Consider the following 14,278-nt stretch of genomic DNA (forward strand, 5'->3'; position numbering starts at 1 on the left):
ACGCTCGGGTGCCCCCGCTTCTGTCCCTGTGTTTGGGTCTCTTCAGTGCACCCCCTTCCAGCTAAGCCCCTGTAGGGTGGCACCTGGGTCCCCTGCATCTCAGCTGCCAGGAGGCACCAGGGGGCCCAACACGGTGCCCTTCTTCCTCTGATGTGTGCACTTGGCCCACGCCATGGCCCTTTGCACCTGCTCCCTGCTGTGCGGGGCCTCTTTCCCTCCCTCGGCGGCCGGGTACCCATGACCCCTGGCTTCCCTGACCGCGGCCTGAGATGACTCTCCTCCAGACTTACCCTCGTCATCACCCTCTTAGGAAGGAAGGAGGGAAGGAGGCAGCAGTCCGAGCAATGGTACAGGAGCACATGGCTGCAGCAAGGAGTGCATTTTGGAGACTGGCACAAAGCAGAGCTCTCAGGCACCCCCGGGGTGTGAATCTATCCTGATCCCATCAGGGGTCAGGGACATGCTGGAAGGATTCTACACCTCTGGGTGTAAGTGGTCAGATTTGCATTTTGTAAGGTCACTTCTGCCTTCGTGTCGTTTCTTCTTAGCTTCCTTCCAGGACCACCTCTCCTGTGTCCTCCAGCTTTCCAGGGGCCTGGCGCGTGACCTCCTTCCCTGCCCACGCGTTCACCCCACCCATGGCTACAGGGCAGCAGCCTGTATGGCAGCAGTCACTGGTCATTGTGTTGGCTTGACCAGAGGTGTACTGAGGTCCTGAGGCCAAAGCAGCTCAGTGACTCCTCAGAAACGGGGTGAGTTATTGGGTGGGTTTCGAGAAGAACCACCAGCCGCCTTTCAGAAGTCAAGACAAATGATGGAGATGCCACTGAGTTTGACAGCAGGTCGCTTTTAAGAAAATCAGCTTCACTATAGTAGGAGGGGGGGAGAACAAGGTTAAAAACTGCGCCTCCATCCAGATGGCATCTGAGGCAGGCTTAACAAAGGGCTTATACTAAAAGGTTAATAAAATCAGAACAGGAGAATTCAGGAATGAAAAGGAGGTAGAAAATATGCCAACCCAAATGTTAACAATATGCTCTGAAGGGAGGATGAGGTAGGGAAGGGAGCTTTAGGGAGAAACAACATCCAGAGCCTTTCATGTGTAAGGATGGGGAAATGCAAGTAGGCGCGTGGCTTAGGATGAAGGGAATAAAGGCACAGACGGGCGGGGTGGAGATGATGGAGGAGACTCCCCAAGCATTAGGACGGTCGGAAGGGCAGACGACAGGGTTAAATTGGGCAAAAGTTCCTTCCTCTGAAGCGAGGGATGCTAAGAGGGACGGCGGAGGCGGTGCGTTATTAGGATGGTGTGGTGGAGAGCCCTCTGTTCAGAGAGAAACGGGGTAGGAGACCAGGTGGAGGGCTTGCAAAAGCAGAGGTCTGGAGCAGCTACAGCTTGGAGTAGTCAAGGAAGTGAGTTGGCGTGAGTAGGGAGCCCCGGGAGGGAGGGCTTTCTTCGCCAAGGTTCAGGGCCTTGGACTTGTAGTAACGCATCAAGCACAAAGAAGAAAACCCGGCAACATCCATCATCCCAGGGGAGGAGGAGTCAGCAAGATGATCCTGTACGAAGGTGTTTGGAAGGGCAGGTGCATTAGGAGGACAACAGTGAGGGTAAGGTGAAGATTGCCCGAAGCCTGCGAATCCAGGAGGGGCTAACGGCTGGGGAAAGGGGGGGGGTCATGGGGGTCAAGGTGAGAGCAGAGCTGGCACGGAATAGAGGAAGGAGTGGGTGAAGGGGAGGCAGAGGGACAAGGAGGGGAGTTTCCAGAACTTGGAGGCCTGTTTCCAGATGGCAGGGTTGACTTCTGGGAACTAGTGACCAGGAAAACCCAGTTGGCCAAAAAGAATCATTCCAAGAATTTAGGTTAAATAAACTTAGAGTTATTCTAATCTAAAAGGAAAAAAAAAAAAAAAAGATGAAGTCATATCCTCTTCCTTGCCCCCCCACCCCAGTTAAATAGTAAAAATAAACAAAGGCTACAGAGTTGTGCAGAAATGGAGCTGGAAGGAAGGGGGACGTGGGTCCCTTCCATTTGGTCTCCAGAGGCCTGAGGTCTTAAGACCTCTTAAGTTAAGTGATCAGATTGGTGCCGAATGCCCTTTAATTTATCTTGTGAGACAGGCCGCCTGAGTTCTTCGTTCCTTTGGCTTCGCCCTTGAGGCGGCAGGAGGGCTGCGTGAGTTTAGGAGCGCTCCTAAACCCAAGCCGCCCAGCCTCAGTTTCCCTCTGTGTAAGTTGGGCATAGTACTACGCGCCCCTGAGAGATCCCATGCGATGGAGGGTCCTCGGGACGGGGAGTCGCAGCTTTTCTTTTTAGGTCACTGACACAGTTCAGCACCACTTCAAACCTGAGGTCGCTTCTCTGTTTAATATTTAAATACTTTTAGGACTCTGACCCTCTTTCCTGTGGTATTTTGAGAATACCTCTTTCCTCCTCCCTAGCTGCTGCTCTCTGTGCCAGGTCCGCAGTGCCCAGTGCTCCCGAGCTTAAGGGACTGGCCGCCAGAGGCTCGGCCCACCGCCCACCCGAAGCCCAACCCCGAGGGAAGAGGCGTGGGGGCAGAGGCCCACGCTCCTGCCCCGGCCGGCAGTACTTCTTCTAGAGGGAATGGCACTGGCAGGCAAGGATGCTTTACGCCAGACTTGAGCTCTTCCCCTCCACCCCAGCTTGTCGTTCCTGAGAAACCCACACATGCACATGTGGCGTAAGCAGGCATTTCCTTCCATGGTGTGTCCGGCGTGGCAGCTGGTTTGCTTTAAGTTTCAGCGCCCTGTGCCCAAACTGACCTCCTACAATAATCATGGAATTCGTATGGATCCCAGGTCATCCGTCTAGACCATTCCCTCTACTGTGCTGAAGAGTTTCTTTTCAAGGAGGGTGGGGTGGGGATTGGGGTATTGTCCTTCCCTATGGACGTATCTCTACTAAGACCACCTTAATTAATCAAAGATGTTCTAATAATCTTGAGTATCTCTTCAAAAGAGAGGGATTGGGCACAGGATTCCTCCTTCCCAGGACATCCTTTGGCCCTTACACAAATTGTCCCTGTCTCCCACCTTCCAGTGGGTTCAAAGCGCAAGTTGTCTTCATCAAGTAGAGAATGTCTAATTATATCTTCCTCTGGAATAATAAATCCTACTCGCCTTGTATCTACGTAACAAAAAGGACCGCTTAAATGATCTCCTCAAGCAGGTTGATGTCTTCCTCACCAAAAAGGGAAGTAACTTGCCATTGCTAGCATAGGCTCGCTCCTTAAAATCTTTATTGACTTGCAGTTTGCACAGTTTATGTTTTCTTATAATGTCCAAGGAGGAATGAAATATTTTTTTTTAAGATTTTGTTTATTTATTTGAGAGAGAGAGACGGTACGAGCTGAGTGAGGAGGAGCCGAGGGAGGAGGAGAAGCAGACTAGAGCCCGATGCGGTACTGGACCCCAGGACCCTGGGATCATGACCTGAGCCAAAGGAGGCCGCCTGACCGGCTGAGCCTCCCAAGCGCCCCTGATGCAAAACCCATACCTCATTCCTCATTCCCTCGCTGTCTTGCACAGGGATATGTGTCGACGTGAGCTTTTAGCATTTCTTGGGATGCTTCTTCAATGTTCACGCTTACACGGTGACTTTCCCCCTGAGGGTAAACTGTTGGAGAATAAATGAGCAGGCCTTCATGGAAAGTGGGTCCAAAAAGTGATAAAACTGTGTCTAGTGTCATAACCAGGAAGTTAGCTGGGGGAGCAATTTAGAAATCAGTGTGAAATAAGGGGAGGGCTGTGTAGTGTGGTTGAAAGAACCCTGGTTGTCCCCTCAGAAGATCTAGTCCTGGCTGTGATGCTGATGGTCGACTTCAGGGCCCCATTCCCTTCCATCTAAGGAGAGTTAGCTGAACTGGATAATACCCAGGACCCCATCCGCTCTCACAATCCCAAAGGTCGTCTCCATGAGGGCAGGGTCACTGGCACCTAGTGGTGCACAGGAGTGTTGTTGAGGGAGGCAGTGCCCTCTGACCAGACACACCAGAAACACACCTACAGTTGGATGAGTTGGATCGGCTCATTGCTGTAGGGGAGCAAACAGAGCAGGGGACCGTGGGCGTCTCAGAAAGAGGGTGCTGGAAGGGAGATAGAGGATATAGATTTGTGTGAGATGATTGAGGGAAGGGCTTAACGAAGTAGGGGTTCGGTCGGTGTTAGGTGCTCCCAGGAAGCAGAGGGGATGCTATGATTGGGTGTAAGTCTTATCTAAGAGCAACTAGACTAGAGAGGAAGCCCAGAGAGGTACTTAATAAAGAAGTGCAGTCATTCATAGTAGCCAAATTGGAGGGATATTTGGTCATTTTTTGGCTGTACAGTGTTTGCGTTTTTGTTTGTGTTCAGATATGAGGCCTCAGAGCAGTCTTGTCACGATTCATCGTAGTCACTGAGCCGTCTTGTCCAGTGGTGGTGTTCTGTGAAATTGCTTATGTTCCACAGGAGAATACCAGGGCCCAGCTTGGAGCGGGTGTCAGGGACGAGCGCCCCGAGCTCCCGGTGTCAGGGCCTGCTCTTTCTCTTTCTCACAGGTAAGCTAGCCAGCAGGTAGTCAGGAAGTCAGTTTATCCAATGTGGGGGATATGCGCATAGTAAACGGCTTCTTTTCCAATGAGTGAGAGTGAAGCATATTTAATTCTCCGTGGCTCAGTGGTTTAGCACCAGCCTTCGGTCCAGGGCGTGATCCTGGAGTTCTAGGTTCGAGTCCCACATCAGGCTCCCTGCATGGAGCCTGCTTCTCCCTCTGCCTGTGTCTCTGCCTCTCTCTCTGTGTCTCTGATGAATAAATAAATAAAATCTTAAAAAAAAAAAAAAAGAAACAAAGTACAGTTAAGATGGACTCCATTTTAAGTGTTAGAAAATGGAAAGGGTTAGAATTGTATACTCATCAACCTCCCTGGAGTGGTGATTAGTTTCTCCTTAGTTAATTTTTAATGGGGAATTTTATACTACATGGTAAAAATACTTGAAAGATTCAAAAGAGGGTGTGTGTGTGTGTGTGTGTGTGTGTGTATACATATATTACTGATAGGAAGACAAACAATGATATCATCCCTAAAAAGGTCAGCATGGTTTTTATATAGCAGAGTTTAAGGGAATTGCTCCTCTGACAACTCAGTCCCACTTCTGGGAATATATCCTACAACGATATCTGTATACTTGTGAAGTGACTCACATACAAAGTTATTCGTCACAGCGTCATTCGTGACCGCAGAATCTGGAAACAAACCAAGCTGTCCATCGATAGAGGATGATGACATAGCTTTGGTAAATCGCAGAGTAAAGTTCTGTGTAGCTATAAAGAAAGAATGAGGAAACCGTTTATATACTAATATGGAAAGATATCTAGGATATGTCGTTGAATGAAGAAAGCAAAAGAGAGAATAGTACTACTTTTTGTAGAAATGGAAGACAAAAAGAATATGTATTTATACTTATTTGTATCTGTATAACACTACAAAAATATACAGGAAATGAATAAAGTGGTCACCTGTAAGGGAGAAGGATGGGCACAGGATTTTGTGGACAGGGATGTGGGTGAGAGGAAACTTCTCATTATTTGCTTTTTAAAATATAATTTTAAAAGTTGAATCACAAAAGTGTCCTGCGTACTCCAAAAACGAAAATAACCTAAAGATATACATGATGCAAAATATGTCATTCTTCCATTCCATTCACTGGGGGTAACCATTTTGATTGGTTTCTTTTTTTTCTTTTTTTCTTTTTTTTTTTTATTCACGAGAGACACAGAGAGAGAGGCGGAGACACAGGCAGAGGGAGAAGTAGGCTCCATGCAGGGAGCCCGATGTGGGACTCGATATCAGGACCCTGGGATCACAAACTGAGCCGAAGGCAGATGCTAAACTGCTGAGCCACCTGGGTGTCCCTTGATCAATTTCTTTTTCTTTGTTAAAAATTTTATTTATTTATTCGTGAGAGACAGAGAGAGAGAGGCAGAGACACAGGCAGAGCGAGAAGCAGGGAGCCCAATGTAGAACTCCATCCTGGGACTCCAGGATTACGCCCTGGGCCATAGGCAGGCGCCAAACCGCTGAGCCACCCAGGCATCCCCCTTGATCGATTTCGTATAAAAAACCTTTCAGAATAGTCCAGTGTACTAGTCAAGGATCTCCAGAGAAACAGAACCAAAAGGATATGTATGTACAAGGATATGTGGAGAGAAAGATTTGCTGTAAGGAATTTGGCTTCTATGGTTGTGGGAGTTGGCCAGCCTGAAATCTGCCAGGGAGAATGTGATAAGGTAGTCCCAGGTCTGAACGCTATCTAGAGACAGAGTTCCTTCCTACCCAGAAGACTTCAGTCTTTTCCTAGTAAGGCCTTCAACTGATTGCACGAGGCCCACCTGCATGCTAGAGGATAATCTGCTTTATTAAAAGTCTCCTGATTTAAATGTTAATCACATCTAAAACAAAACAAAACAAAACAAAACAACCTTCACAGCAACACCTAGACTAGTGTTTGACCAAAACATGGCTAAGTTGTGGTCATATAGCATTAGCCATCACATGCATACAATTATATCTATATTTGTTGTGGTTTTTTTTTTTTAATAGAAATGGTAGCAAGTCATACACACTGATACACACCTTATCTTGGATGCCAACTCTCCCTGTTTTGAAGGAGTAGGAGTAGTTCTCAAGGGAAATACACTCCTAAAGTACATGAAAATTGATAATCCTGTATCATGAAAGGAAAGATAGGATTAATATGAAAAGGGAAACAGCAGTTTTGAAATACATTTGACAGTGGCTAATGCTTACATTCTCTAAAAGTTCCCACAAACTGGAAAGGAAAACACTGACTCCATAATCACAGAGCCCGTTCATGAAAGAAAAGCTCTAGCAGGAAGAAAACTTGAAAATGGCCCAACACACGAACACTCAAAAGAAATACCGAGTGAGTCAGGTCAAACTTTTAAATACACATTAAAATCTTATTAAAAAAAAAAAAAAAAGAGTAAATGTGTTAAACTCAGCAAGGGTGTTAAACTGCAGTGCAAACTGCGGTGCTGGGTGGCCCAGTAAATGAGTAAAGCCTTTCAACAGTGACCTGGCAGCGAGTCACAAGCTGTAAAATCATGCCCTTTGGCCCAGTGATCCCTTTTCTGAGGAACTGATCTCAAGGAAATAATTCAAAAGGTGATGAGAGGCACAGAGCCCGAGGATGTTTCACTGTGACAGGACTGAAGAATGGGGAACAAGCTAAATACCCCCAGGGCCCGGGAGCTCAGGCCATTCACGATTTATTACTTTCACAACATTAGCCACTAAGAACCAGTGCAAAGCCACAATGTGGCCCATGTAGGTGATCTGATGTCAGACTGTCACAAGCAATGACATCTTAGCCCCGGTGACAATGAGGAGAAGATCGCGTCGTGTGAGAGCAGCTGGGAACATAGAAACCTACAGCCCGCTTGGTCCACGCTTGGTCCACGGGGATTCCAGGATGGTCGGGGGACGTCCCTCTTAGGTTTCTGTTCTGTTTCTTTGGGGTCCGCCCATGCTGCTCTAGGAGGATGCCGCAGCCCGTGTGGCCTCTGAGCCACAGGCATGTATTCTTGACCCTTCTCAAGGCTGGGAAGTCTGAGAACAAGATGCTGGCAGACAGGACTGGCGAAGGCCCCCTGCCTGGTCCTAGATGGCTGCCCTTTCCCGTGTCCCCTGGGGAAAAGGGATCCTCTCCTAAGGGCACTCAGCCCCGTAATGCAGGCGCACGACCTAAGCACTTCCCAGAGCCCTGCATCTAACTAAATACCATCACATTTGGGGTCGGGGTTCAGTGGATGGATTTGGGGGGGAATACAGACCTTCAAGCTATGGTGATGTTGCTAAATCATTTTTACGCAGTTTTAACTCTTTAGAATTAGCAATGATCTTCTCTGCTTGGAAATTAGCCATTTAGCAGTCTCTCTGTGGCTGAGGTCTGTCTGGAGAGATGCTACAGTACCTTGGGGTGTTCAGTATGTGTGAGGGAGCAGAGAAGTAGGAAGCAAACCACATTCCCAGGTCCATAAAAGTAGGTTCCTTTCTTTCTTTCTTTTCTTTCTTTTCTTTTCTTTCTTTCTTTCTTTCTTTCTTTCTTTCTTTCTTTCTTTCTTTCTTTCTTTCTTTCTTCCTTCCTTCCTTCCTTCCTTCCTTCCTTCCTCCCTTCCTCCCTTCCTCCCTTCCTTCCTCCCTCCCTCCCTTCTTTTCTTTTCTTTCTTTCTTCCTTTCCTTTCCTTTCCTTTCCTTTCCTTTCCTTTCCTTTCCTTTCCTTTCCTTTCCTTTCCTTTCCTTTCCTTTCCTTTCCTTTCCTTTCCTTTTCTTTTCTTTCTGATTTTATTTATTCATGAGAGAGACACAGAGAGAGGCAGAGACACAGGCAGAGGGAGAAGCAGGCTCCATGCAGGGAGCCCGACGGGGGACTCGATCCCGTTTCTCCAGGATCAGGCCTTAAGCTGAAGGAGGCTCTAAACTGCTGAGCCCCCCAGGCTCCCGAATTAGGTCTCTTTCTAATATTGAAACGACAACTAGAATCACTGACTTTGTAGTTATTGAGGGTGTTTGGCTAAAATTCTAACAGGGCTTCAACTACATAAAAACTCAGTGGTGTTTTATCTTTTCCAGCTAAAGGTTCAGGGCAGATATTTCCCCCCATCGAATACAAGTGCCCAATAAATGAAGACCGAGCGAGGAGCAAATATTTGGTGGAAAGACTTCATGGTTTTTCAGTGTTATGTCCCATCTCTTGATCTTTTCCTCAGGTTGAAAGACAGGTTCTCAGTGTCTGTGGACTTCTGCTTTCACTTTTTGACCTTTTTTTTCCAAACTTGGAACGCACAAGCAGAGACCATCTTCACGGTGGGCAGTTGCCCAATTAGTAAGATGCGTTCGCCAAGCCGGAAAAAGATGGTTGTGAGTCCCAGTCCGGGCCTGCCAGGAAAGTGGATTTGGTGTTAACTCCTACAATGAACGTGTTTTTCAGGGTGGATCACTTGTACACGTTCTTTGTTCAGTGGTCTCCTGACGTCTACGGGAAAGATGCCAAAGAGCAAGGCTTTGTGGTGGTGGAAAAGGAAGAGCTGAACATGATCGACAACTTCTTCAGTGAGCCGACCACCAAGAGCTGGGAGGTGAGCACCCAAGAGGGGCTAGACCGTCGTGGTCCTAAGGTCACAGTGTGTAGTCACAGTCTTCATGGGCCTGGATACCGAGAACCTCTTGGATCGCCAGAAGTTAGATTTCCTGTGCACTTTTGAAGTTATAGGGGTGGGGTAGGGAGGGGGAATGACTTTATTCCTCTGAGCTGGTGATCGGTGTCCGAGAAATGCCACCGCTGCTGGGTCATCATACTTTTCCTTTTTAAAACTGCTACTGGGTCCCCTTTAGGTACAGGAGGAAGTTCAGGCTCCTTCACGTGGCCTGCAAAGCCCCTCGTGATTTTTCCGAGCCCTGACCAAGCCCTTCCCGTGGGGCGGGCTCGGGGGGAGAGAAGCAGAATTGACCGTGGGGTCGCTGCAGGATGATGTGAGAACCGCTGGCGCGGGTGGGGTGCCAGGTGCCACGAGAGCGCGTGGCTGGGCCCCCGAGGAGCGGGCCCCACAACAGAGAGCAGGGGGGTGAGTTCAGGCAGTTGGGGTGGAGCAGGACATGGCATGCGTGTGGCCAGAGAGGAAAGGTGACCCCCCGGGGGGAGGAATAGAGGGTGTGGGGCATTAGGGAAACCAACAGGAGTTCCGCAGGGCGAAGCAGGGACTGGGAGCAAGGGCGCATGGCAGGGGCCCCCCAGGCCTGGCGTCCCCCGAAGGCAGGGGCTCTGCGGGAGTGCGCTGGCTCGGGCCTTTCAGAGGCCTCCTCCTCGCTGGCAGACGCCCTGGCCAAGTGGGACCACCGGGGGCTGGGGAGCCAGTGGAGGTGCTCGGCTTGGGACTGTGGAAAGACCATGGTTTCTAGAAGCCTGGCAGCGGTGGGGAGGAAACTGGGTGCTTTTGAAAGATAACTAGAAGCGGAACATACAGGATTTTCTAAGGGATATGTGGCAAGGAAGGAAGATGTGGGGATGGAGGGCTCGGTCTTGGGAGTGGGCCCTGGGGGGCTGAGCGTGACCCCGCTGGGGTGGGAGCAGGGCACGGGGTAGGGTTGGTAGAAGATGCTGCGCGTCCTGTCTTCACCTAAACCCGAGGCCCTGGGGCCTGCCCGAGACCCAGCGAGAATCACCCCCGGGAAGGAGCTGTAGGTGCGCCTGGGGAAGTGGTGAGCAAAGGCCGAGCTGAGAGCCTGCGTGAGGTTGTCCTGGGAGAGGCCGGGGGCAGGTGGGGCTCAGCACAGGCCCGTGGGGACCCTTGCGTGACCGGGGCAGTGAGCGCCAAGGAGCCGTGGGCAGGGGGAGGCAGGCCGAGGGGAGTCCTGGGTCAGAGGCCAAGGGAGGAGAATGGGCCCCCCCCCATGACGCCTGGCGGGAACCCAGCTGGGGGCCCGGGCTCCCACAGAGCATCTCACTGGGCGGCAAGGCTAGAACTGGGCTCTGGGAGGACGAGTGGTGGGGCGCAAGGGGCAGGGGTGGGCGAGCAGCTCCTGTTAGGTGCCGGGGGCGGGGGTGGGGGGTGGCTGCGGGCCGAGCCCTGAGGGGGGGAGGCGGGCTGGTCCTGGGGGTGTAGAGAGCAGCAGGCCGCTGTGCAGCCCTGGGGGAGCTTCGCGGTGAAACATGGGCGGCCTTCTGCGGGGGAGGGGTGGGCAGGACGGAGAGGCAGGTGCAGGCAGCCTGGAGGAGTGGCTGGGGGGGGCAGGACGGAGAGGCAGTTGCAAGTGGCCTGGAGGAGCGGCTGGGGGGGGGGGGCAGGACGGAGAGGCAGTGGCCTGGAGGAGCGGCTGCAGGGGGGGGGGCAGGACGGAGAGGCAGGTGCAAGTGGCCTGGAGGAGCGGCTGCGGGGGGGCAGGATGGAGAGGCAGGTGCAAGTGGCCTGGAGGAGCGGCTGCGGGGGGGCAGGATGGAGAGGCAGGTGCAAGTGGCCTGGAGGGGCCGCTAGGGAGCCGCGGGAAGGGGGGTGGGTACCGGCCCCGCGGCCCCGCCGGGTTCGAGCCCGGGGAGGCTGGCCCCGGCGCCTGCGATGAGCGAGGGTGCCGCGCCCGCGCCGCCCCCTGAGCCCATCCTTCTGGAACACCCTGCAGCGCGGCCCCCTGAGCCCATCCTTCTGGAACACCCTGCAGCGCCGGGTCCTCCGATGGGGGCGCTCGCACTCACCCTCCCTGTCGCCCCGCCCCCGGGTCCCCCTCCCCGCCCCCGCCCCTGGCCGGTGGCCCAGCACCTAGTTCCCGCGTGTCCCCTTCCGCGTGGAAGGCCTGCGGGGCCGCGGGCGCCTCCTCCGGGGCTCCTCCGGGCGGGTCTGGTCTTTCCCGCCTCTGCTCGGGCCCCGCCACCCGGGTCACCGTCCTGGGGGGCCGTGGGCGCCCGCTCCCCGGGGCCGCTGCCGTCCAGCCCGAGCCGCTCGGGCGCCGCTGCCAGGTCCTTGCGGCCGACGTGCTGGGGGAGGCGTTCGGCCCAGGCACCGGCACCCCCAGTGCCGCCCCCACCTCGGCCCGGCCCGAGGCGCCCGGAGCCACGGGCACAGGGGACGCGGGGCCAGGGAAGGGCTGCCCGGGACCAGCGCCTGCTCCCAAGTGCGGCGCTGCGGGGAGGAGAGGCAGATGGCACCGCGGCCCCTGCACACCTGCACCCAAGCACCTCCTGGGACCTGCACACCTGCGCCCAAGCACCTCCTGGGGCCTGTACACCTGCTCCGGTGCACCTCCTGGGGCCCGCGCACCTGCGCCAGTGCACCTCCTGGGGCCTGCACACCTGCTCCGGTGCACCTCCTCGGCCCGCGCACCTGCCCCGGTGCACCTCCTGGGGCCTGCGCACCTGCACGGGAGCAGCCCTCCTCCAGGGCTCCTGTGCCTCTCCCCGCCAACCCCACCCACCCTGGAAGCTCAGGTCTTGACCCCAGTAGGAGCTCGGGCCTCACCTCAGCACCCGGGGCAAAGGAGCTAACGAGGTACTGGGGGGAGAGAACGCTGTGTATCCAGGCACTGGGCTCCAGGCCCTCCGGGACTGAGCCACCGGGCAGAACAAGGTCAGATTCCTAGACCTGCAGCGGCAGAGGAAGAGCCGAGAAGGAACTAGCTGGCCTGTGCAAGCTCCGCGTGCTGGTGCTGCTAACTGCTGAGGGTGGCTACTCATCACTGTTTCCTTGCCACATGGCAGGGAGTCCAAAAGTGCAGGGCGTACCAGACTGCTGGCCTCAATCCCCCGTGCAGGAGCAGATCCGCTACTAGTGGCCCCTTAAAGTGCCACCACCCACCCTAATGGCCTTGCTACTCCTTTACAGGTGGGGAGAGGCACCTTCGCTCCCCCGATGCCGGCAGGTGCCTGATCCCCAGCAAGTCCAAAGCAATTTGTCTCACCCGTCAGCCCTCAGACTTGCCGCTTCTCACATATTCCCACCTTGATTACCTGTGTCCCAAGCTAGGAACCCAGGTACCATCCTGGGTTCTCTTCCTTCATCATATCCAGTCAGAGTTTTCTCCCTAGTGACCGCATAGGGTGCAAGGACCTCCGCCTCCCTCCACCAGACCGGCCTCAGTCAGCCTGTCTGGACCCTTTGCTTGGACTCTCAAGGGCACCTCCAGTCCCACCCCAGCCCCCAGGCCGTTCTCCCATATGTAGACTCTTTAAGCTTTATGTCCTAATTCTATATAAGTAACACCTGCTTATTGTAGGAAATTTGGAAACTCCAGAAAAAGTACAAAGAACATTTAAAAATACCGTGTGACCACACTTAGCGCTTTTCTGCATTTTATTCAATTCCTTTTTTTCTCTTTTATTTTAGGATGGTTTCTAGGGGTTGGGGGATAGAGAGTCTTGCATTTTATTCTTGTAAAATGCATTCATGGTTTATGTATAGGGTTTGTATCCGGCTTTTCTCACCTAACATCTTGTGAGAATTAAATCACCTAAAGATTTTTAAGCCTCATTTTAATGGTTGCATAATAATTAAAATCTCAATTATAATTTACTTAACTCCCCATTTTAGGAATCGTTGTGTTGGTTCAAGTTTCTCACAAGGATGAGATGATCTGCAACTTTTATTATTCCCTTAGTTTCCTAGAAGTGACCATTAGTTGATATAAGGGTATCAACAGTTTAAGGCTTCTGTTTTTTGATATATGACAACTTACCTTGCCAGCAATGTGAGGAATGCCCCTCTTCCTGCGTTTATGACACCAGAAAGTATTATTACTATTATTCCTTTCCAAAAAACTTTCCTAATTTGGGAGCTGAGATATATTTTAATTTTTGTTTCCTTGGTTGAGGATAGAATGAAAAAAAGTATGTATGGATGTATATATGTGTGTATATTTATGCTTTTTCTTTGTGATTCCCACTCATTTCCTTTGCCCATTTTCCTAAAGGAATCTTACTAGTTTCATCACACTGTGAGCTTTATGATTAAGAGATAGTACTGATTCATCTATATTTTTTTTGAAGATTTTATCCATTTATTTATTTTAGAGATAGAAAAAGAGAACAAGCAGGAGGAGGGAGAGGGACAAGCAGACTCTGTGCTGAGCGTGGAGCCTGACGTGGGGCTCAGTCTCATGACCCTGAGATCATGACGAGCTGAAATCAAGAGTCGGATGCCTAATCCCCTGAGCCATCCAGGGGCGCCTCCTGTGGTTTTGAGAGATTTTTTTTCCTAGTTGGCTATTTGTCTTTTAATTTAATTTTATTTTATTTTATTTTTTTTTTTCCCCCTGTAGTGTTTTTAGGTATGGGTAGCCCAATAGTATCAACTTAAACTCCACTCAATCTGTAGTTTATTTTTGGTACATGATAGGTGATACTTTTAATAGTAATTTTTTCCTGCACTGTTTAATGATTTCTCATGTTTCTTTCGTCATATTTAAAGCCCTCATATATGTTCTGTGCTATTTAACTTGCTTAAATAACACACGATCATATACGCCTTAGACGCTCAGTAGCCCCTCCATTGCCTGCAGTTATCACTACTCACCTAGCCAATCATCAGAACCACCACTTGGTGATTCTTATTTTTAAACAATCCTAGACCTTTCCTACTAGAGACATTAATTCAGTAGGTCTGGGAGAGGAATCTCAGAATCCGTGTTTTTAAAATTTCCTAGATGATTTTGAAGAACAGCCAAGGTTCTGGAAAAAAGTGGCCCCTAGAATAAGCTCTAACCCTCTTAGTGG

At 51.4% G+C, this 14,278-nt stretch overlaps 2 protein-coding genes across 6 annotated transcripts in view; both read left to right on the forward strand.

The window, feature by feature from the left end:
- The window catches only part of NCOA7 (nuclear receptor coactivator 7), a 156,853-nt gene that overhangs the window by 126,949 nt on the left and 15,626 nt on the right, over positions 1–14,278 (forward strand). For all 5 annotated transcript variants that reach the window (XM_041733349.1, XM_041733368.1, XM_041733341.1 and 2 more), the window contains one exon: positions 9,014–9,161. In XM_041733349.1, coding sequence (XP_041589283.1) covers positions 9,014–9,161 — 148 coding nt within the window. The remainder of the gene's footprint in view (positions 1–9,013; positions 9,162–14,278) is intronic.
- Positions 10,885–13,363, forward strand: LOC121478370 (basic proline-rich protein-like). Its single transcript, XM_041733396.1, has 2 exons — positions 10,885–11,189; positions 11,229–13,363. Exons 1-2 carry the CDS (start codon positions 11,136–11,138, stop codon positions 12,003–12,005), a joined length of 831 nt encoding a protein of 276 aa, XP_041589330.1. The 5' UTR covers positions 10,885–11,135; the 3' UTR covers positions 12,006–13,363.

The sequence above is a fragment of the Vulpes lagopus genome, chromosome 2, assembly GCF_018345385.1.
Source record: "Vulpes lagopus strain Blue_001 chromosome 2, ASM1834538v1, whole genome shotgun sequence".
Classification (NCBI taxonomy): domain Eukaryota; kingdom Metazoa; phylum Chordata; class Mammalia; order Carnivora; family Canidae; genus Vulpes; species Vulpes lagopus.

Excerpts from the sequence above, each read along its gene's own strand:
- LOC121478370 (XM_041733396.1), top strand. The coding sequence starts at position 11,136 with ATGAGCGAGGGTGCCGCGCCCGCGCCGCCCCCTGAGCCCATCCTTCTG. Across the intron at positions 11,190-11,228 it reads AGCCCATCCTTCTGGAACAC|CCTGCAGCGCCGGGTCCTCC; the intron begins CCTGCAGCGCGG and ends CTTCTGGAACAC.